Here is a 23373-nt window from a genome sequence, read left to right as displayed (position 1 = left end):
GTTTGACTCACTACGTGCTAAACTGGAGCAAGAAATCCTTCTAACAGTCAGCAAGACCCTTCATGAATGGTATTTACAGGGTACTCATTCCATTGAGATTAGTCCTTAGTCTGGCTCGTTAACATCTGGGTCACAACTGATGCTGCACTGTTCTGTGCTGCACTTTTCAGCCTTGGCGAGGAATGCCCCATCAAGGCCGCTCTTGCGAACTGGAAAACTACTCACGGATCGAAGTGGATCTTTCGCAACCCCACCGTGGCCTCCGGATCCTCCCACTTCACTCAACGTACCTCTTCCAGGGTCCTCAAGCCCCTCTCCTCACGTTGGTGGCACGACACCCCCTGCACCTGACCCCTGGCACAGGCAACCTGGCAGTGTGGCAATGCCAAAGTAGGTGCGGTTATGACTGGTCAACATTTCTATGGACCAGTGCTAAATGGCGCCCTGGCAAGGTCTCTTAGGTGCAGCCAGTGAATCCTGGGCGAATGCACATTTAAATGAGCCTAATGATTCATTTAAATATGCATTGCTGGATCTCATCCAGGGAGAGCGATTTCCAGATCGCGCTGCCTCGTGAGACTCTCTTAAATCTCATGAGATGTTTCTCGCGCCATGAATTGAGTGAGATTCAACAGCCTTGTTCCGACACAAAGTTAGAATCATAGAACTTACAGTGCAGGAGGCCATTCATCTCATCGAATCTGCGCCGGCCTTTGGAAACAGCACCCTACTCAAGCCCACACCTCCACCCTATCCCCGCAACCCAGGAACCCCCCTATCCTTTCTGAACACCAAGGGCAATTTAGCATGGCCAATCCACCTAACTTGCACATTTTTGGGCTGTGGGAGGAAACGGATTGCCTGGAGGAAATCCACGCAGACACGGGGAGAATGTGCAGACTCCGCACAGACAGTGACCCAAGCCGGGAATCGATTCTGGGACCCTGGAGCTGTGATGCAAGTGCTAACCACTGTGCTACCGTGCCGCCCTAAATTTGGCACGACGAGGCCGTTGAATCACGCTCCTCGTCTTTCAGTTAGACACTATGTAGCCTTCCAGACTCAGCATGGAGTTCAGAAATTTCAGATGGTGACTTATGTCCCCATTCTCACAGACTGCAACTGTTGGCAATAATTATGCTGCACCCATTTGTATCCTCTTCACTCAATCTTTGTTCACTTGTTCCTGTACCACTCCCTCTTTAACTTCCACCATCATCCTATTTGTCTTTTAATCTCACCTGTCTCCCAATCCATCACACACCTTCCTTTTTGTTTTCAACCTCCCAACCCACATCCCCAGCCTCTGTACAATCCATGTTAATCTTTACAATCTGTGTATTTAAGTTAAGTGAGATATTATAATCCAATTTTTCATGTTTAATAAATTCTCGTTGTTAAAACTAATTAGCAGTCTTGTGATTCTGTTCCTCCACGTTTTATATATAAAAATAAAGTTTACAATCTTTTGAGCCAAGGTAATCTTCCCTTCCAGTCACATCAACTGGGATCGTAACAACTATAAGAAAGCAAATACGGTTTTAACTCGAATTGCTGAGACAAAACAGTGTAAAATTGAGAAGTCTATACTCGAGTTGATAGAGGCCTTTGTATTTGCAGTCTTGTTTGTAGTTTTGGTCAGAAATTCAGATGCCCTTTTCTTGGCTGGGGGAAGGGGGAGGTTTAAGGGCAGGTTATGGCAACCAAAATGATACCCTGTCAGTCTTTGTTTTCTAGATTATTTGATATGGATGGGAGTCAGATAATCAGGGGGCATGATTCCAAAACTTAGGTTAAATATTCGGCAATATTGCTGTTCAATTAATATCCTCCAACTTCCTGCATTCTTCAGTCATGTGTTCCAATGTTATAATAGATGGATTTCATGATACCCGAGATTAAGGAGTCTTAGCAGTTACCATGTTCTCCTGGAGCTTGGTTCATTCAGAGGATTGGAGAGGAATTACTAAAACTTCCCCTCGCCAAGAAAATGTGTGAATGGAGGGTTCATGCAGTATATGGCTGAACCATGTCTGGAACGGAAAGGCGTGATATACATATTTTCCTCTACCTTTTCATACGTTTTGCACATTAAATTGCATTCATATAGTTCTAATGTTAAAGTCAGCTTGTGGCTCCTTGATGTGTGAAAATTAACCATCATGTTTCCTTCATTAGGACACTGATTACACTTCAGGCGTAATGCATTGGCTACCGATAACACTCCATAAATTACTTTTCTTTAATATGACTAATGGCTCCCAGTCATGGAGAAGTCAAAGCAGAAAAACTGACTTTTCAGAGAAGATGATTCATATTGTAGAAATTCCCATACAGTAAACTGAACAAACTATGTGAACAACAATTAAATGGGATACCAGAAAGTGCAGTTTTCCACTCTGTTCATGGGCAATAATGATTCCAATTCCACACACGCTATTTAATAAGCTGTTTTTAATTCATCATTTGAATCTATTACTGTGAAACAGAATATGGAGTGCAACAATTACAAAATTCTGTAGATAGGCAATTTTACATGAATTAAGCTGTTTGTTGCAGAGCTGGGCAAACTGCTTTCCGAGAAGCGCCAGTCAGTCACTGGTGTGGCAGAACAACCCAGAGGAGTGCGGACGCCTGAAAGTTTCAAACAGGCCCTTTTAGTTCAAATCTGAAGAACAACGCCACCCCCTCACCCCAGAAACTCTTGGTTACCAGCAATCATTTCTTCTGGTATTTTCTAACCTAGATATCTACCACTTGAGAAATTCAATTTCCCCTTTGGTTGTGATCTTAGAAAGTAAAGAGGCACAACTTGTCCAAAGAGATTTCAGTGGGTCAAAATCATTGTCTGTGCAAGCTTTGATAAGATAAAAATTATCAGCTTTCATACTAAGACTTTGGCGGTTTACTGGAATAGGAGATAATTAGAGCTCTGCAATTAAGAGCACCAGGCAGAACTGTATTGAAACATTCAAGCTTCTGGGTTCAGTTCATTCAGGTGATGTACACGATTTTAAATTTTTCTACATGCAGTGGACTTTATTGTCTGTGTCACAGATTCCAACCCATCTCCAAGCAACCAAAAATGGTTATTTACATGAAGCCAGTAATTTTGGATTTTTTTTGAACAGTCAGTAAACAGGAGAAATTGCCATCAGTAACTGATCGTTAGTTGGCTGGTATAGCGTTTTTAAGTCAAAAAATGACCATGGGTCTGGAATTTTCCTGAATTCTGTTTCGTGCACAAGCATGTTCACATGTTGGTTGCTCAAACAACATTAGTTGTTTAGTGTTGGGTGGGGTTACTGGGTTATGGGGATAGGGTGGAGGTATTGACCTTGGGTAGGGTGCTCTTTCTAAGAGCCGGTGCAGACTCGATGGGCCGAATGGCCTCCTTCTGCACTGTAAATTCTATGATAATCTATGATTTGATAATTGGCTCAAAAGTTATCCTCCAGCTTTCAAAACATGTTAGGTTCATTGGTATTATCAAATCAGTAGCTGCTTAATTTCATTACCACAAAGTCTTTTGTAAGCTGAGCTAACAAGTGTCTGACAAGTTTGACTTTTAAACATCAAAATGGCCATGTATGCATGCGCTAATGTTAGAGAACCCTTAAATTGAGGTATATTACATCTAAAAAAATGGTTTCTCTATCATCAGTCTTGTGCAGATGACTTTGTCCTTCCATGCACTATACAGATTGCATAGAAATGATCTTTCGAAGCAGAAAAAAATCAGCTTTCATTTGCATGGTGGAAATGAAAGGCCTTCATTTGAACATGTACCAAAAATACCCATACTAATCATGTTGATCGAGAGCAAACTAAAATTATGGCCTTAACTAATGACCGATTTTCTCCCCGTAAATGAAAACAGTTACTGCTGCTGGTGTTGTCAAACCACAAAATGTTTGGTTAAGACCTGAAGCTGGCTTTATTCCGGTACACGGTACAATGCTATATTTTAAGAGAATTGTCTGCAGCCAAAAATCATCCAAATCACCTTTACATTAATTCTATTGGTGTTATTGTTAATTCAGTCAGCATATGACAGTGCATTGGAGTGAAAATAAAAATAAGCAATACGATTAATTTACAGTCTGTACCACACATGTTCTAAGTACGATTAAATATAGCCCATTTAATAAAAGCAATGCTGTTGCGTTAAATACTTCACTTGTGTAATTTTATTTCTACGCAAGATAACTCATTCATGTCTGTAGAATTTTAAACTTGAGCATCTTCTGGAGAAATTATACTATATATATTTACTATTTTTTGCTTCAATAGCACCCTCCCTTCAGGTTTTTAAATCTGTGTACATGACTTTTAAAATAAATGCATTTTGAAGCCATCCAGATCAAAGAATGCACAAAAGACAATTAGAATGGGATTTGTGCCACCTCAAAATATCTGCAAGAATGGAAATTTGCTACACAAACAGTGTAAAAATTAGAGTCTGTTACAATGCAAGTCAAACAATGGAGGCATTAAGAAATAAAAACAAACTTCAACCTGCGTCAGTTTTTGTAATAATGCTTATATGCTGGTGCTTAGTGTACACTAACATAAATGTAATGCAACAAAAACATTAAAAACAAGTAATACTGACAAAAAATTGTAGTAATTCTTTGAACTTAAAATTGTATTTAGTGTAAAATTTATGTGCATGAGAATACTATAGCAATTTAGTTCTTGCCAATTAAAATCTAAGTTTCCATTGTAGTGATTATATCTTACAAACTGTGGTCCTGACATGATGTCTCAATCTTCTTGTGCCGAGGAGAAGTGGCTCCCTTTGTTGGTGACTGTGAGGCTGCACCATGTGGTTCACTGCCTGTTTCAGGAGTAATAGGACATGATATCAACTGCTGGGCTGCAGCAGGTTTTTTCCTGCTCAAAAAACCTCCTTCAAAAGTATTTTTCTTCTTGCTCTCAACTTTATCAGTTTCTTCATCCTGCACCTTTTTCTTGAACTCAGCCAGGCTTTCACTTGCTCTCAGAACCTCTGGTGCCCCATCCAGATTCTTGTTTGCTCGAGTGTCAGTCACCTGGCTCCTTCGGTCACTAATGTTACATTCAATGGTTCCAGGTTTCTTTCCTCTTAGCTCAGCTTCTGACTGTATTGAAGAATCACTTTCAGAAGCAATGTTCCCTTTATCCAATGCATTTTTACTGAACATAAATGGCTGAAAGTCTCGGTAACTGTGAAAGCTTTCTGTCCGCCTTGCTCTCGCTAGCAGCGGGCTCTCCCTATATGGTCTCACAGAACCATATGTTGCAGTCTCATGAAGAGTGTCTGTGGCCTGAAGCTGAAGACTGAGAGGCAAGATATAAACAAAAAAATCAAATCACTTTTAGGGAGCAAAATCTTTTTGGTGAATGCTCAATCATTACCAGCAAAATGTCACAGAACATCAATTTTTTTTTTTTAAATACAGGTTTCTGCTAATTTTACTCCACCACAGGAGGTCTTTAATAATTTTAATTTTTTAAAGAATCTTTATTGTCACAAGTAGGCTTACATTAACACTGCAATGAAGCCACTGTGAAAATCCCCTACTCACCACACTCCGGCACCTGGTCGAGTACACGGAGGGAGAACCCAGAATGCCCAATTCACCTAACAAGCACGTCTTTCGGGACTTTTGAGGGGAAACCGGAGCACCCGGAGGAAACCCACGCAGACACGGGGAGAACGTGCAGACTCTGCACAGTGACCCAAGCCTCGAATCAAACCTGGGACCCAGGTCTGTAGGTAGTATGCCTTTGAGACAGAAGCTCTGAGAAGACCAATTCCAAGGCGTGTTGGTCATGGAAGGAGCACTCGACCTGATTCAACAGGTTGATAATGAGCCTGCTATTTCCAAACGGTCAAAAAGTGTGCATGAAGATACAAAGCAAACAAAGCTCCTCTACATTGCTAAATTTATATAACTCTTTTTAAAAATTTACTTTTCTGCTGATTTTGAAGATTATGCTTTCTTCCTTTTCAGCTTATTATGTGGAAGGTGTGGCATAAATTCGCACTCCAGCACTCAGATGCAACAACAATGTTATTACAAATTGGATGCAACTAGCAGCCTGATAATGGACTATTAGTGTGTTGATGCTATTCTTGATCACTTCACAGTTTTCAGCTTCACTGCTATTCCAATGCAAAGACCAGGCAAAACAAAAGGGAAAAGCCCACCGCTTGTGATGTAAATAATGCACTTCAATTTCCAATGTAATTCATTACAATCAACATTTCCCATTTTTGTAGTGCCCATTGGCAAGACTGCTAATTTAGTATCAAGGCATAGAAACAATGGGTGGAATCTTCTGGATTTAGTCTCTGCCAGAACAGCAGAACCAGTTTCGGGTCAGGAACCCAGTTTACTAATATGCGGGGTGAGCTGTGGCTCTTTAGCTCAGCTATGGCATTAACATAGGGCAGCACGGTAGCACAGTTGTTAGCAGTTTCTTCACAGCGCCAGGGTCCCAGGTTCGATTCCAGGCTTGGGGCACTGTCTCTGTGGAGTCTACACTTTCTCCCAGAGTGTGCGTGGGTTTCCTCCGGGTGCTCCGGTTTCCTCCCACAGTCCAAAGATGTGCAGGTTTGGTGGATTGGCAATGCTAAATTGCCTTCAGTTTTCAAAAAGGTTAGGCAGGGTTACTGAGTTGAGGGGATAAGGTGAAGGTGTGGGTTTAAGTTGGGTGCTCTTTCCAAGGGCCGGTGCAGACTCAATGGGCTGAATAGCCTCCTTCTGCACTGTAAATTCTATGATTCGATGAATATACCACATACGGGTTGTCCAACCAATGAGGAAGGGTGGACAGGATGATGCATCCATTGTGAAAGGAAAGATTTTGATTTAAAGGTATCACAGCCTGGGTTAAAAGGGCTCTGTCAGAACATGCTCACAACAACTGCAGGAATTGAGACAAAACCTGGGAAAGCTGCTCCTGGGTCTTTCATTCTCACCTGGAGATCCCGCTGAGGAATTGGTGTGGTTTCAGTAAGGCAAACCCTCCCAAGGACAGGAACAAGAGGTCAATTAAACTGATGTGGGTAAAAATGACTGAAAGATTCAGAAGAAGTGTATCCCCTCCATGGAAGAAAGGGTGTACCAAGAGGATTCAGGAGCGCAGGAGAGAAGGGAAGGATAATATTTGCAGACAGTGACTATGATATGGGAGGATGGGAGTGAAAGAGGATGACAGCGAGTGTTATCTGTTCAGGAGAACAAAGCCTTCCCAGCCTTCAGTTTCACTGAAGAAACTCCCTGGTGTGCACTCGCCTTGGTGACTCAGGCAAGTTGCTGACCGTTCAGAAAACAGGTACTCCCGAGGATTAAAACAGTTCTTACTTGGACATTGTAATGACCTTGATAATTCTCCCAACAGATCTGAAGAGGTTCCCTACTCACCTTCAATCCCACCCAGCAAAAATCCAGAAGAGGGTGGGATGATGTCAGAACCTGACTTGGTGTCAACTTCAGGGAATATTACTCATGCAAACCCACCATTCTTTCCCGAGAAAACTCAACCTGCTGGATAGTTAAGTGCTTCGGCCATGATTTCTCAAACACCTTGAACTTACAACTACTACAGCCAAAGACAGATCTATTCTCCTCCAATCAGAACAAGCTGGATTCAGAAAGGTCTCTGCTGTTACAAATAAGGCTTATAGGAATGCTACAGTTTGGGATTGTATAGTAGATTTAGGGTAAAATGGAGACATGTAAGGGAGTTACGTTTGGAAAACAAAGGTAGTTTTAAGGGAATTATATAGTTCTAAGTGCTTAATTTAATGTTTTTGTGCATGGAAGGGTAAAAACTTAGATTTATGTTGGACAAAGGTGTTTGCATATGTGGAATTTGGTTAAGTTCCGACTGTCTTTCTATTGTGGTTAGTCAGGGTTATGGCGCAAAGACTAAATAATAGTAGTAGTCATTGCTTGGCAACTAGAGACCCCTGTAAGGTAGCAAGGCTTTCTATTCTTAGTTAGCTGAATATTTTGGCAGTTGGAGACAGGCCCTGGGGAGTGAAAATCCCTTAATCTGCCAGGCGAAGCTGGACACGACAAGGGAGTTGCAAAGATGCAGGCTTCCTAAGGAAAAAGGGACAATCCAGATAACCAGGGAATTGGGACAGAAAGAATGTCAATTGGAGTTGAGAGAACAGAGACCAAGAATTCAAGGAAAAGTAAACAAAGTGATCTGAGTTAAAGAGACAATTACAGTAGCCAGAGTTAAAGTGAGAAGGCAGACTTCCGAGGCAAGTCAAACATCTTGATGCCATTTTACTAGAGTCTGGAAATCAAAAGGAAAAGCAATCGTGAACAGTTTGAACAGCAGTCAAGACATAAGAAATCCTAAAGGGGTTGGTGTAAAACCTAGTCTGGATTCGCTGTCGAAAACAGAGCAGAAGCGTTTTTTTAAAGTGTCATTTGGAAAACCTGGACTGGTTTTCGGAATGCAAACCGCTAATAGAAAACATTATTCTGAACAAAGATTTTAAAGCATGTATTTTTGGGAGTGGAGTTTGGAAATTCTCACATGACAATCATCTGGGGGAGCAGGAGAGATCCACAGGCATTCACTTGAGGATGAGAGTGTAGAGTGTGTTTGACCATAGCCAACTTGTGTGTTTAAAAGGACACTGTGTTTCTGTCACTGAGAACACTATAGCTTAAGATATCCTTTGCCATCCATGTTAACTTTAAAATGGGTGTGTAATTGCTTAACAGGGAGCAGAGTAAAGGAATATTGTATTATAATCCAATTTTTCCACATTTAATAAATGTTTTTTTTTATTGTTGAAACTAATTAGAGGTCTGGTAACTCTATTCCTCCATTATATAAAATCAAAATATAGTCTTTTGAGTCAGGGTTAAATTCTGGAATCTTCCCGTCCAGTTATATCAACTGGGACTGTAACAGTTGGGAGATCTGTTCTGAATTCTGCTGACAGTAAACCTGGGTGCCTTAATTTACTTAGTTCTAGGGGTTTGGATAGGGCAGAGTTTGTAAGGTGTATCCAGGAAGCCTTCTTGATGCAATATGTAGATAGTCCAACTATGGAAGGGGCAGTACTGGATCTGGTATTGGGGAACGAGCCTGGACAGGTGGTTGAGGTTTCAGTAGGGGAACATTTTGGAAGTAGTGACCACAATTTCGTACGTTTTAGGGTACTTTTGGATACGGATGAGGGTAACCCTCGCGTTAAGGTTCTAAACTGGGGAAAGGCAAATTACGATAACATTAGACAGGAATTGAAGAATTTGGATTTGGTGGGGCTGTTGGGTAATAAATCAACATTAAACATGTGGGAGTCTTTCAAGCGACAGTTGATTAGGATTCAGGAAAGTCACGTTTCCGAGAGAATGAAGGATAAGTATGGGAAGTTTAGGGAGCCTTGGATAACAAGGGATATTGTGAACCTCGTCAAAAAGAAAAAGGAGTCTGCCTAAGTAGAAATAAATCACCGTCCAGGTCACAACTTCCTTCCAGATACTAATACCACCTCACTTACTCTCCACTTGATACTGGATACTGAAGCATAAAAAAATATAATTTTTATGGCTTTCAGAAGGTTGGGACACAAAGTCAGGCCCTACCTTTCCATGACAAATGCAAGTACAAAGAAACAGACAAATCCAAGGGGGTGGTAAAATATAACAAATGGCAAATCCAAAATAATCAATAGATATGCATATATTTGGAGGGACAAGAGTCGTACAAAGAAATGTGAAGCATACACAGAAAAATGAAATACAAAAGAGGAAAGGGGAGATTTACTAAAGGGCAAGAATGCTTGGGACAAAGTGAACAGAAAGCAAAGAGGAAAATTGGCGTGTACTTCGCAAATGAGATAATTAAACATGTGCAAAAAAATGTGACGCCAAATTGTTAAACAAAGAGCCTAAGATACTTTTAAAAAAGATATCCATTTCCATGGAATAAATGCCAGTATTTATTGTCCATCCCTAATTAGAACCATAGAATTCCTACAGTGCTGCAGGAGGCTATCCGGCCCATCAGGTCTGCCCCTCCCCCTACTACCGCAACCCCATCTAACTTGCACATCGTTGGACACGAAGGGGCAATTTAGTACGGCTAATTCACCTAACCTGCACATCTTTGGACTTGAGAAGGTGATGGTGGGCTGTCTTCTTGAATCGCTGCAGTCCATGTGATTTAGGTATACCTATAGCGCTACTTGGAAGACAGTTCTAGGATACTGACCCAGTGACAATGAAGAAACAGTGATGTAGTTTCAATTCAGGGTTATGTATGACTAGGAGGGGACTTACCGGCAGTAGAATTCGCAGGTTTAGAAGGTGCTGTTGAAAGGAACTGTGGTGAGTTGCTGCAGTGCATCTTGTAGATAGTACACATTGATGCCACCGTGCGTCGGTGGTGGAGGGAGTGAATGTTGTAGGTAGTGGATGGGCTACAATCAAGGGGGTGAATTTGTCCTGGATGGTATCATGTTTTGAGGATTGATGGGATCGCTGAGCTCGGTCTATCGCATGCTGTTTCCTCTGTTTGGCATGCAAGTTGTTCTGTGTTGTACCGTGGTCAGGTTGACAGCTTATTTTTAGGTATGCCTCGTGCTGATTCTGCATTCTTTGTTGAACAAGGGTGATCACCCAGTTTGATGGTAATGGTAGATTGGAGGATATACAATTCTGCTGCCGACTATCCACACTGTCTCATGGATGCCAAGTTTTCAGTTACTAGATCTGTTTAGCATGGTGGCGGTGCCGCACAACACAATATAGGGTGTCCTCAATGTGAAGATGGGACTTTGTCAGAACAAGACTGTGTCAGGTAGACTGATGAGGATGAGGCAAAGTAAGTTTCTCTCTCTTGTTGGCTCCCGTACCTTCTGCTGAAGATGCAGACTGGCAGCTATATTCTTTAGGACTCAGCCAGTTTTGTCGGTAGTGGTGCTACTGAGCCACTTTTTGTGGCGGACATTAAAATTGCCCACACAGTACATTCTGTGCCCTTGCCACTCAGTGCTTCCTGCAAGTGGTGTTCAACATGGAAGAGTACAGATAGGGATGGTAGATGGTAACCAGCAGGTTTCATTGCCCATGTTTGGTCTCATGCCACAAGACATCATAGGGTCCACAGTTGATGTTGAGGACTTCCAGGTCAATTCCCTCCTGACAGTATACCATAGTGTCGCTGGTGGGACCACAGTGACAGCTGTTAGGTGCTGTCAGTGGGTAAGGACATATGCTAGTGAGACAAGGAACTCATGCTAGTGAGGCAGGGAACAGAGAGCGAGTGCAGCTGAACACGTGGCTACAGGGCTGGTGCAGGAAGGAAGGCTTCAGATATGTAGATCATTGGGATACTTTCCGGGGAAGGTGGGACGTGTACATGAAGGATGGATTGCACCTAAACTGGAGGGGCACCAATATCCTGGGTGGGAGGTTTTCTAGAGCTCTTCAGGAGGGTTTAAACTAGTTTGGCAGGGAGATGGGAACCAGAGCTATGGATCAGAGGGTAGAGTAGCTGTTGAACGGGCAGAAATAGCATGCAGCAAGTCTGTAAGGAAGGATAGACAGACAGACAGGGCAAAGTTGCACTCAGTGGGATGGGATAAAGTGTGTCTGTTTCAATGCAAGGAGTGTCATGGATTTAGGGCCTGGATCGTACTTGGAACTACGCTGTGGCCATTACGGAGACATGGATGGGTAGGAATGGTTGTTAGATGTTCCGGGGTTTAGATGTTTAAGAAGAATAGGGAGGGCGGTAAAAGAGGAAGGGGAGTGACATTGTTAATTAGAGAGTGCATCACAGCTGCAGAAAAGGAGGTAGTCGAGAAGGGTTTGTCGACTGAGTCAGCATGGGTGGAAGTCAGAAACAAGAAAGGAGCAGTCACTTTACTGGGAGTTCTCTCAGCAGAGAGATGGAGGAACAGACTGGGCGGCAGATCTTGGAAAGGTGCAGAAGTAACAGAGTTGTAGTCATGGGTGACTTCAATTTCCAAAATATTGACTGGAACCTTCTTAGTGCAAATGGTTTGGATGGAGCAGATTTTGTCAGGTGTGTTCAGAAAGGATTCCTGACTCAATATATAGATAGGTTGACTAGGGGGAAGGCCATATTGGATTTGGTGCTTGGCAACGAACCAGGCCAGGTGTCAGATGTCTCAGTGGGAGAGCATTTCGGTGACAGTGACCACAACTCCTTGACCGCTATCATAGTCATGGAGAGGGATAGGAACAGACAGTATGGGAAGGTATTTAATTGGGGGAGGTGAAATTATACTGCTATTAGGAGCTGAGGAGCATAAATTGGAAACAGATGTTCTCAGGGAAATGCACAACAGTAATGTGGGGGTTGTTTAAGGAGCACTTGCTGCGATTGCTGTATAGTTTTGTCCCAGAGACGAGGAAGGAATGGTTAGGTGAAGGAGCCTTGAATGACAAGAGAAGTGAAGCTTTTAGTCAAGAGGAAGAAGGAAGTTACGTAAGGTTGAGGAAGCAAGGATCTGGCACGGCTCTAGAGAGTTACAAGGTAGCCAGGAAGGAAGTCAAAATTGGACTTAGGAGAGCTAGAAGGGGGCATGAAAAAGCCCTGGTGGGAAGGATTAGGGAAAACCCCAAGGCGTTCTACATTTATGTGAGAAATAAGGTGATCAGAGTGAGAGTAGGGCCGATTTGAGATAGTGCAGGGAACTTGTGCCTAGTGACTGAGGAGGTAGGGGAAGCCCTAAATGAATATTTTGCTTCAGTATTCACTAGAGAGGGACCTTGTTGTTTGTGAGAAATAGGCTCGAACAGGTTGATATTAAGAAGGAAGATGTGCTGGAAATTTTGAAAAGCAATCAGGACAGATAAGTCTCCTGGGCCAGATGGGATATACCCAAGGTTTCTACGGGAAGCGAGGGAGGAGATTGCTGCGCCGTTGGCAATGATCTTTGCGTCCTCACTCTCCACTGGAGTAGTACCGGATGATTGGAGGGAGGCGAATGTTGTTCCCCTGTTCAAGAAAGGGAATAGGGAAATCCCTGGGAAATACAGACCAGTCAGTCTTACGTCTGTGGTAAGCAAAATACTGGAAAGGATTCTGAGAGATAGGATTTATGATTATTTTGCAAAACATAGATTGATTAAAGATAGTCAGCATGGCTTTGTGAGGGGCAGGTCATGCCTCACAAGACTCATTGAATTCTTTGATGATGTGACGAGACACATTGATGAGGCTGGTTTAGCACACTGGGCTAAAGGGCTGGCTTTTAAAGCAGACCAAGGCACGCCAGCAGCACGGTTCAATTCCCGTACCAGCCTCCCCGAATAGGCGCCGGAATGTGGCGACTAGGGGCTTTTCACAGTGACTTAATTTGAAGCCTACTTGTGACAATAAGCGATTTTCATTTTTCATGAAGGTCGGACAGTGGATGTGTGTGGTGTGTATGGATTTCAGTAAGGCATTTGATAAGGTTCCCCATGGTAGGCTCATTCAGAAAGTTAGAGGGCATGGGATACAGGGAAATTTGGCTGTCTGGATAAAGAATTGGCTGGCTGAAAGAAGACAGCGAATGGTAGTGGATGTAAAGTATTCCACCTGGAGGTCGGTGACCAGTGGTGTCCCGCAGGGATCTGTTCTGGGACCTCTGCTCTTTGTGGTGTTTATAAATGACTTGGATGAGGAAGTGGAAGGGTGGGTCAGTAAGTTTGCCGATGACACAAAGGTTGGTGGAGTTGTAGGTAGTGTCGAGGGCTGTTGCAGGTTCCAACAGGTCATTGACAGGGTGCAGAGCTGGACTGAGAAGTGGCAGATGGAGTTCAACCTAGATAAATGTGAAGTGATTCATTTTGGAAGGTCAAATTTGAATATTGAATACAGGGTTAAAGGCAGGATTCTTGGAAGTGGGGAGGAACAGAGGGATCTTGGAGTTCACGTACATTGATTGCCACCCAGGTTGATAGGGTTGTTAAGAAGGCGTATGGTGTAGTGGCTTTCATTAACAGGGGTATTGAGTTTAAGAGCTGCGAGGATTTGCTGCAGCTTAATAAAACCCTGATTAGACCACACTTGGAATAGTGTGTCCAGTTCTGGTCGTCTCATTATAGGAAGGATGTGGATGCTTTGGAGAGGGTGCAGAGGAGATTTACCAGGATGCTGCCTGGACTGGAGGGCATGTCTTATTACGAAAGGTTGACGGAGCTAGGGCATTTCTCACTGGAGCGAAGGAGGAAGAGTGATGAGAGACATGGATAGAGTGGATAGCCAGAGACTTTTCCCCAGGGCGGAAATGGTTGTCCCGAGGGGACGTAATTTTAAGGTGATTGGAGGGAGTAATAGGGGAGATGTCAGAAGTCGGTTCTTTACACAGAGAGTGGTGGGTGTGTGGAATCCACAGCTGGCGGAGGTGGTGGAGTCAGTCATTAGGGACACTTAAGTTACTCTTGGACAGGCACATGGGCAGCAGTAAATTGAAGGGGTGTAGGTTAGGTTGATCTTTGATTAGGATAAATGGTCGGCACAACATCGTGGGCCAAGGGCCTGTACTGTGCTGTACTGTTCTATGTTCTATATCTGGGGATGGAGATATCTGGGATACTGTCCTTTTAAAATTTATTCACGGGATGTGGGCTTCACTGGCAAGACCACCATTTTTATTGCCCATCACTTGTTGCCCTTGAGAAGTGGTGGTGAGCTGTCTTCTTGAACCACTATAACCCATGTGGTGTAGGTACACCAAAGTGTGCTAGGGGATGGAGATCCAGGGGTTTGACCCAATGTCAGTAAAAGAACACGATAATAGTTCGAAGTAAGGATGGTATGTGGCTTGGAAAAGTACTTGCAGGTGGTGATTGCATGCACCTGCCGCACTTCACCATCCAGGTGGTAGAGTTTGCTGTTCAGAAGGTATGATTCCATGAATATGACTATTCAGGGTGTTGTTGGAAGTAATTTTTGGGACAGCTTTCCGACTTTTGGCACAAAGTCCAAGATGGTATCAAGCAGGACTTTGTAGGGTCAACAGGACTGCAAGTGCCATTGTTGTTTCCAGTGCCTTGGTGAATACCAGATGATCCATCTGGTTTCATTCCTTTTATGCTTGGTAGTGATTTCATATAACTGAGCAGCTGGTTCTGCCATTTCAGAAGGAATTTTGGAGTCAGAAGGAATATAAGAGTGAACCACACTGCTATGGGTCTGGAGTCACATGTAGGCCAGACCAGGTAAGGATGCAAATTTCCCTCCCTAAAGGGCATTTGTGAACCAGATGGGTTTTATAACAATTGATAATGGTTCATGGTCACCATTAGACTACTTTTAATTCCAGATTTATTAATTGGCTTTACATTCTACCAGCTGCTTTGGTGGGATTTGAACCCATGCCTCAGAGAATTAGCCTGGGCCTCTGGATTGTTCATGACCACTATGCCACCACTTCCACCTGCCTTTGCCTCAGAATTGGCTCCAAGATCTAAACAAGTTATTAGTTAACTAATTAATGGAAAATATTTATGGTATTAAGCACATTCATTCACAGGATGTGGCCATTGCTGACAGACGAGCATTTATTTCCTATTACTACTTGCCCTCGAGAAGATGGTGATGAGCCACCATCTTGAATACAACCAAGTGCCTTGCTAGGCTGTTTCAGAGGTCAAATCAAATTGGCAAAGGTAGCCTGGAGGATGAGTTCATAAAATTTATTCAACACAGCTTCAGGGTACAATATGTTCTTGACTTTACAAAGTAACGGGCTACTTTGGACCTGGTAACATGCAATGAGACAGGATTAATTAAAGACCTCATAGTAAAGGATACTCTAGGCACAAGAGATTAATACATGATGGAATTTCTTACTGAGTTTGACAGTGAGTACTGTGGGTCCAAAACTAGTATTTCAAACTTAAATAAATCCTATTGCAAGGATATGAAGAGTTAGCTTAAGTGGATTGGGTAAATAGGTTGAAATGAGAGAGAGTTGGTTAAGTTACAACTTTGTTTCTATTGTGCTTAGAGAGGGAAGAATAAATAGACCAGCAGTGGTTGCTTAGCAACTGGGGCCTTGGAAGATAGAGAAGGTTTTAAGTTTTAGTTGAATTTGTGGACAGTTGGAGATAGGACACTGGGGAGTAAACAGCTCCCTCCTCTGCCACGAGAAGCTGCACAGAACAGGGGTAGCAAAGATGCAAGCTTCCTAATGAACAAGATACAATCCAGATATACAGGGAAATTGGAACAGAAAGAATGTTTAAGACACCTGAAGTTAAGAGAACAGAGACCAATGTATTGTTCATAAGAATTCAAAGAAGAGTAAACAAAATATTCTGAGTTAAAGAGCAATTGCATTAAGATCTTTAAAAGTGGGACAGCAGACATCAGAGGTAGGCAAAATGGTTGATGTAATTTTAATAGTCTGGGAATCAAGAGTTAAGGTATTTGTGAGCAAATTGCACAGCAGTCAAGACCAACGAATCCTAAAGGGGTTGGTGTAAAACCAGGGCTGGTTTATTGTTAAAAATGGAGCGGAAGTTTTGTTTCAAAGTGTCGTTTGGAAAACCTGGTTTGGATTTCAGATAGCAAACCGCTAAATGTGAAAGCATAATTTAAAGGAAGATTTGAAAGTGTGACTTTTAAAAGCAGAATTTGAAATCACTCTCATGAAAGCCACAGTTCAGTGAGACAAGGTGGTTCAGAGAATAGGAATCATCTGGGGGATTTTGAGGAGAAATGCACAGGCATTCACACTTGGGTTCAGAGAACAGCATGTCTTACCACAGTCATCTTGAGCACTTAAAAAGGGCTTTGTATGTTAATGAGGCCATTGTAGCTTATCTTAAAATCTGTGTGAATTAAGCTAAGGGGGAGGGGGGGGGGGGGGGAAGTAAAGTACTTGCATCGTAAGCTAATGTTTTCATGTTTAATGAATACTTCTTTTCGTGTTGTTAAATTACTTGGCAGACTTGTAACTGTTGCTCCACATTTTATAAAAAAAAGTAAAAGTTATGGTAGACCATAAGACATCGGAGCAGAATTAGGCCGCTCGGCCCATCGAGTCTGCTCCGCCATTCAATCATGGCTGATATTTTTCTCATCCCCATTCTCCTGCCTTCTCACATAACCCCGATCCCCTTATTAATCAGCCCCTGATCCCCTTATTAATCAAGAACCTATCTATCTCTGTCGTCAAGGCACTCAGTGATTTGGCCTCCACAGCCTTCTGCAGCAAAGAGTTCCAGAGATTCACCACCCTCTGGCTGAAGAAATTCCCCCATATCTCTGTTTTAAAGGATCGTCCCTTTAGTTTGAGATTGTGTCCTCTGCTTCCTAGTTTTTCCTACAAGTGGAAACATCCTCTCCACGTCCACTCTATCCAGGCCTCGCAGTATCCTGTAAGTTACAATAAGATCCAGCCTCATCCTTCTAAACTCCAACGAGGACAGACCCAGAGTTCTCAACCGTTCTTCATACGACAAGCTCTTCAGTCCAGAGATCATTCTTGTGAACCTCCTCTGGACCCTTTCCAAGTCCAGCACATCCTTTCTTAGATACGGGGCCCAAATCTGCTCACAATACTCTAAATGGGGTTTGACCAGAGCCTTATATAGCCTCAGAAGTACATCCCTGGTCTTGTGTTCTAGCCCTCTCAGCATGAATGCTAACATTGCAATTGCCTTCCTAACTGCTAACTGAACCTGCAAGTTAACCTTCAGAGAATTGTGAACAAGGACTCCCAAGTCCCTTTGAGCCAGGGTTCCATTCTGGAATGTTCCCATCCAGTCATAACATCAACTGGATCGTAACGGAAAACTAATGTAACTTTAAGCAATAAGCCCCTGGACTTGATGGCCTGCATCCTTGAGTCTTAAAAGAAATGGCTACAGGGAGAGTGGATGTATTGGTTTCAATATTCTAAGATTTCCTAGATTCTGGAAAGGCACCAACGGATTGGAAAACCACAACTAATGACAACTCTGTTGAAGAAAGGAGGAAGACTAGAAAGCACAAAATTACAGACCAGTCAGCCTAATGTCTGTCTTTGGGAAAATGCTAGGTCTATTATTGAAGTAGTAGTAGCAGGACAATTAGTTTGATTTGTACGAAGGGAAATTATTTTTGACAAATTTATTGAGTCGTTGAGAATGTAGCAATGGGGATAAAAGGAACCAGTAGATGTAGTCGATCTGGATTTCCAAAAGGTGTTTGATTAGGTGCCACATAAAAGATTACTACATAAGAGCTTATGTTGTTGGGTCATTTTCAGGTTGGCAAACTGTAACTAGTGGAGTGCCACAGGATCAGTACTGGGGCCTCAACTACTTACAATGTATATCAATGACTTGGATGAAGGGTTTGAAGGTATAGTAGCTAAATCTGCTAATAATATGAAGCTATGCATGAAAGCAAGCTGTGAAGAAGATACAGAATCTGCAAAGGGCTATAGATAGGTCAAATGAGCGAGCAAAAAATTGGCAGAAGGATTATAAAGTGAGGAAATGTGAGGTTGTCCACTTTGGCAGGCGAATAGAAAACCAGAATATGATTTAAGAGAAGAGACACTACCAAATGCTGTGGTAAAGAGAGATCAGGTTGCCCTTGTACATGAATCACAAAATGTAGGCCTGCAGATACAGCAAGTAATTGGGAAGGCAAACTGAATGCTGGTCTGGAATGGGGCATAAAAATAGAGACATCTTGCTACAACTGTACAGGGCATTGGTGGGATTACACCTAGAGTACAGTGTACAGTTTGGGTCACTTTACTTCAGGACATACTTCAGTGCAATGGAAGCAGTTCAGAGAAGGTTCACTAGGCTGATTCCTGGGATGAGGGTTTTATCATATGGGGAAAGGTTCAGCAGGCTCAGCATGTACTCATTGGATTTTTAGAAGAATGAGATGGATCTTGTTGAAACATATAAGATTTTGAGGGAGCTTGATGGGGTAGATGCCAAGATGATTTTTCTCATGGGGGAATCTAGATCCAGGGAGCAGTTTCAAGATAAGATGGAGATGAGGAGGAATCTCTTCTCCCAGATGGTCATTAGGCTTTGGAAATCTCTTCCCCAGAGACCAGTGGAAGTTGGGTCACTGAATATATTTAAGGCTGGGTTAGTCAGATTTCTATTTGATAAGGGAGCCTAGGGTTATGGGGGCTAAGCAAGAAAGTGGATTTAAGGCCACAAACAGATCGGCCAGGATCTTATTGAATGGAGGAGCAGACTCTAGGGGCTGAATAGCCGATTGCTGCTTCTATTTCTTATGTTAAGATGAAACCACATTACTTTTGGTCTTGAACATGAACATACAGTGCAGAAGGAGGCCATTCGGCCCATCGAGTCTGCACGGACCCATTTAAGCTCTCACTTCAACCCTATCCCCTTAACCCAATAACCTCTCCTAACCTTTTCGAACACTAAAGGCAATTTAGCATGGCCAATCCACCTAACCTGCACGTCTTTGGACTGTGGGAGGAAACCGGAGCACCCGGAGGAAACCCATGCAGACCACGGGGAGAACTCCGCACAGACAGTGACCCAGCAGGGAATCGAACCTGGGACCCTGGCGCTGTGAAGCCACAGTACTAACCACTATGCTACCATGCTGCCCAGTCTGGAATCACATGTAGATCAGAATATTTAAGAATAGCAGATTCCATCTCTAAATGACATTCAATAGTTTGTTAGCTTTCCATGACCTATGCTAGATCTTTATTTCACATTTTACTTAATTGATTGAATTTACATTCTCCAGCTGCTGTCTACAGGCCTCGGGATTATGCGTTCAGTAGCATAACCATTATGCCTTTTCTTTTATAAAGCAAGTGCACGCTTTCCCCTTGGAATCCCCGAAGACTCCCAAGGTTAGGGGAATCGGATTAATATTACCAAAGCGTTTAAGGCAGATTTATATAAAATCTGTTGGTACAGCACTCAATTCTCCCCCGATCTCAAAATTTTGCAGTGCTTCCAAGAACTGCATGAAAAAATAAGACAGCTTTGCAAATTACAGGAATTAGATTCAAATTAAAAATGCTGGGAACACTCAGCAGGTCTTGCATCTGTGGAGAGAGAAACAGAGTTAATACTCCAAGTTCAATTTGACTCTTCCTGGGAGCTAGATTCTGAAGAAATCATATCTGGTTTGAAAGGCTCACTCTGTTTCTCTCCACAGATCCATACATGCTGAACGTTTCCAGCACTTCTGTTTATTATTTCAGATTTCCAGCAGCCACAGTATTTTGCTTTTATTTGAGGAAATAGGCTTGGTTTATTTCAAGTGAAAATCAGGGAGCTGCAACGATAATATGAGAGGCAAGTATCCAAATAAGAGCATGTTTCATAATAACTCAAGAGCCTTTAACAGAAATGCTGTGACAGCATTTCTGACATGACATAAAAGTGCAAAATCTTTAAAAGAAGAAAAGCCGCTACCTACACTGTCCACTGGGACCATCTTTTCTTTTCTTTGGAAATTTTGCCCCTGCTGTTAAATGATAGCAAATAAAATAGTCTGTTTGATAACCATTACCTTTGGCTTGACTCCCGCAGTTTGGTATGTTGTACTAGAGAGGCAGCTGGACTGATGTTGGGAGTAGCACAGCGGGACGTGCTCAGATCACACTGATCCAGCAACTTCAACAGCTCTTCTTCAGTGGGGCCTCCAACATCTAGAAGAAAAGGAATCGATCATTTTATGAACCACATATGCCCTACTACTGATAGTGGATTAAATTAGCCACTTGTTGCTAATACAGGCGCCAAAACAGACAACTGCACAGCTGTGCAAAGTGTCTCACTTTTAGCTGAGAGTTAAACTCTATACTAATTTCTGTATTTATTTCAGCCATGATCATAGAGACACAGATGTGTTTCCAACAGCCCAACTGTTAGATCACTTCATTTGCATTATGACTGTATACAGGCCAAGGAACCTGAACTATAGTAAAAATTACCATTAAAAAAATCCAGCAATACACACAATAGACTCGTGCGCACAAAAGCATATACATGATTGTACATAAGTACATATCGGTATTTGCTATTTAGTGCCTTGGCATAATTTTCTACTTTAATGATGCTGTATCGAGAACCAGGTTTGTTGTGGATGGAGGATTAATCCAATTTCAGGTTTGCAATAATTATAAAGTACCCAAATTTTGAACTTGTCACTTATACTAGTTTGCAAATCCGTGATTGGATGATGTCTCCTAGTGCTGGAGAAGCGCCACTCCTAATAGGTTCTGAATGGGCATTATGCATTGTGTGAAATCCATTGTTTGAAACAGCTACTCATTTTTTTTAAATTGCAGAACATCCTGCGAACAATCTGATATTTTAAATGTAACATTCTTTGCCAAATTCATGGAGAACTATTAAGTAATTTGACAGAACTTTATTACTTTTTAAAAAAAATTTTTTTGTCAGAGCTTTTGATCTTGCACGGTTTGCAAAGAACAGGGCCATTTGTACTGATATATAGCTTCCAGTACAGGCAACTAGCCCAACCATCTTAAATTGGTTGCCAGCCTAATCTTTTGCACTACGAAAGTTATTTAGCAAATGTTGTCCAATCTCAGAATCACATGGTTCGACACTGTGTCTTGGGTTTGCAAGCATGGACTGTATCTTGTCCATTGCACATAGTGGAAGGGACAGGCTGTTTGATACAATCCGCCAGTGTTTGAAATGTATGACCTACATACCTATAGTATCCTATTTGTGGCGAATATCACTCGTTTTGATTGCATAGTAGTAGTGTGAAACAGCTAGCTCCACCTATTGCTCAAATTCTTGAGAGAATTTTCCCTTCCAGGGTAATCTGAGGTAGACTGTGCACGTTTCAGAGCCAAAGGTGACAATCTTAGACCTGTCCATGAGTTTGCGTGATATACAGGGTAGCCATTATCCTGTAGGGAGTCTTCGATGGGTCCTAATTTCAGCATCAAGCTTGCTTGAAAAAAGATGAAAATCGCTTATGGTCACAAGTAGGCTTCAAATGAAGTTACTGTGAAAAGCCCCTAGTCGCCACATTCCGGCGCCTGTTCGGGGAGGCTGTTATGGGAATTGAACCGTGCTGCTGGCCTGCCTTGGTCTGCTTTCAAAGCCAGCGATTTAGCCCTGTGCTAAACAGCCTCTTGGAGAACAAATGGCTTGGGCCTTAATTACATGGTTGTTGATACGGTCAATCTTATAGCATGTGGACTGTAAGACTCAAAACCAATTTAAGATGGTCCGTCGGATTCGTTGTGGCACTTTGGCATGTACTGAAAGTTACATATATTAATACACAGGGCTCTATTCTTTGCAGCCAGAAGGAACATGCACATACAAGTGTAAGTGATAGCCATTTGCTGGTGCATCTCTCAGGGCAATACCTTGACTAATCAGACTCAAGCTGCCTGGTTTAAATTTTCAAATCATGCTTGGCAGTTAACTGTCAGTCACCATTAACAGGTGCAATCTCCATGGCAACACCTATATCAATCAGAGTCCACTTGCCACCCAATTAGCACTCTGTTCTCAGAGTATTGTTGTTTCCACTGACATTGGTATTCTTGCGATTGTCCTGATGAATGCAAGACGAAAAGGTTTGACAAAATGTGTTTTTTCAGCAATATTGGAGAACTATTAGTTCTGGTATGCTGGAGGCAGAATATTACAGAGTTGTACTTTTTAAGTATAGGCTACTTACCAGTTCCTGAGACTGGATTTTGGCTACCGAGGTGGATACGTCATTATTGGACCAGTCTCGGTAAAAATTGCCTTGATACACAATCTTTATTCCAGTGAGCGAGGTGGGCACGGGATGGATTAGAGCCCGCTGACCCAGAAGCAGAGCATTGGCGTACAAGGAGGCTCAGTTCTCTAGTACCAGTTACATTCAAAAATTCTAGCCCTTGTAGCTGTTACCCCTGCCAACTCCCCACCCTCCCAAATCCAACAACCCCCATGGGCCTTTACATCCTCCAATGCCAACTGAATACTTACATATCTGCCATGAGCCCACATACCCACACCCGTAACCCAACCCAGTGAAAATTAGGGGTGCCAGGACTGGGACCGTGTCCCGCCCATCATTTTTAAATGGTTTTGAAGTAATTCCAACACTGCAAAAATCAGGTCCCTAGAATTTATTAGTTCAACCATTGCTTGAGAACTGCCTCATTCATCCAACGCACATGCGTTGTTCAGATGATGATTCATTCATGTTGAAAAGAAAACAAGGTTGTCTGGAATCACTACATCACAAGGTTTCAGATAATCGCCATAACATGGAAACAATAACTGCTCTTTTTTTTAAAAATAGCATTTTACTCCGCAGGCAGAAACTATCAAAGTTGTACACGTTGCAAAAAGAAAAATTCTGGATCAATATATGGATGATATGTGAAGG

General features: G+C 42.5%; 1 protein-coding gene across 3 annotated transcripts in view; it reads right to left on the bottom strand.

Moving 5' to 3' along the window:
* Positions 1-2439: 2439 nt before the first annotated feature.
* kctd3 (potassium channel tetramerization domain containing 3) overlaps positions 2440-23373 on the bottom strand; it is a 109302-nt gene continuing 88368 nt past the window's right edge. For all 3 annotated transcript variants that reach the window (XM_072509126.1, XM_072509135.1, XM_072509145.1), the window contains 2 exons: positions 20509-20647; positions 2440-5322 (listed from right to left, as the gene is read on the bottom strand). In XM_072509126.1, coding sequence (XP_072365227.1) covers positions 4740-5322; positions 20509-20647 — 722 coding nt within the window. In that variant the 3' untranslated portion in view covers positions 2440-4739. The remainder of the gene's footprint in view (positions 5323-20508; positions 20648-23373) is intronic.

The sequence above is a fragment of the Scyliorhinus torazame genome, chromosome 1 (assembly GCF_047496885.1).
Source record: "Scyliorhinus torazame isolate Kashiwa2021f chromosome 1, sScyTor2.1, whole genome shotgun sequence".
In the NCBI taxonomy this organism is placed as follows: domain Eukaryota; kingdom Metazoa; phylum Chordata; class Chondrichthyes; order Carcharhiniformes; family Scyliorhinidae; genus Scyliorhinus; species Scyliorhinus torazame.
Note: the sequence above shows the minus strand (reverse complement) of the source record. Positions and strands in the feature narration are given on the sequence as shown.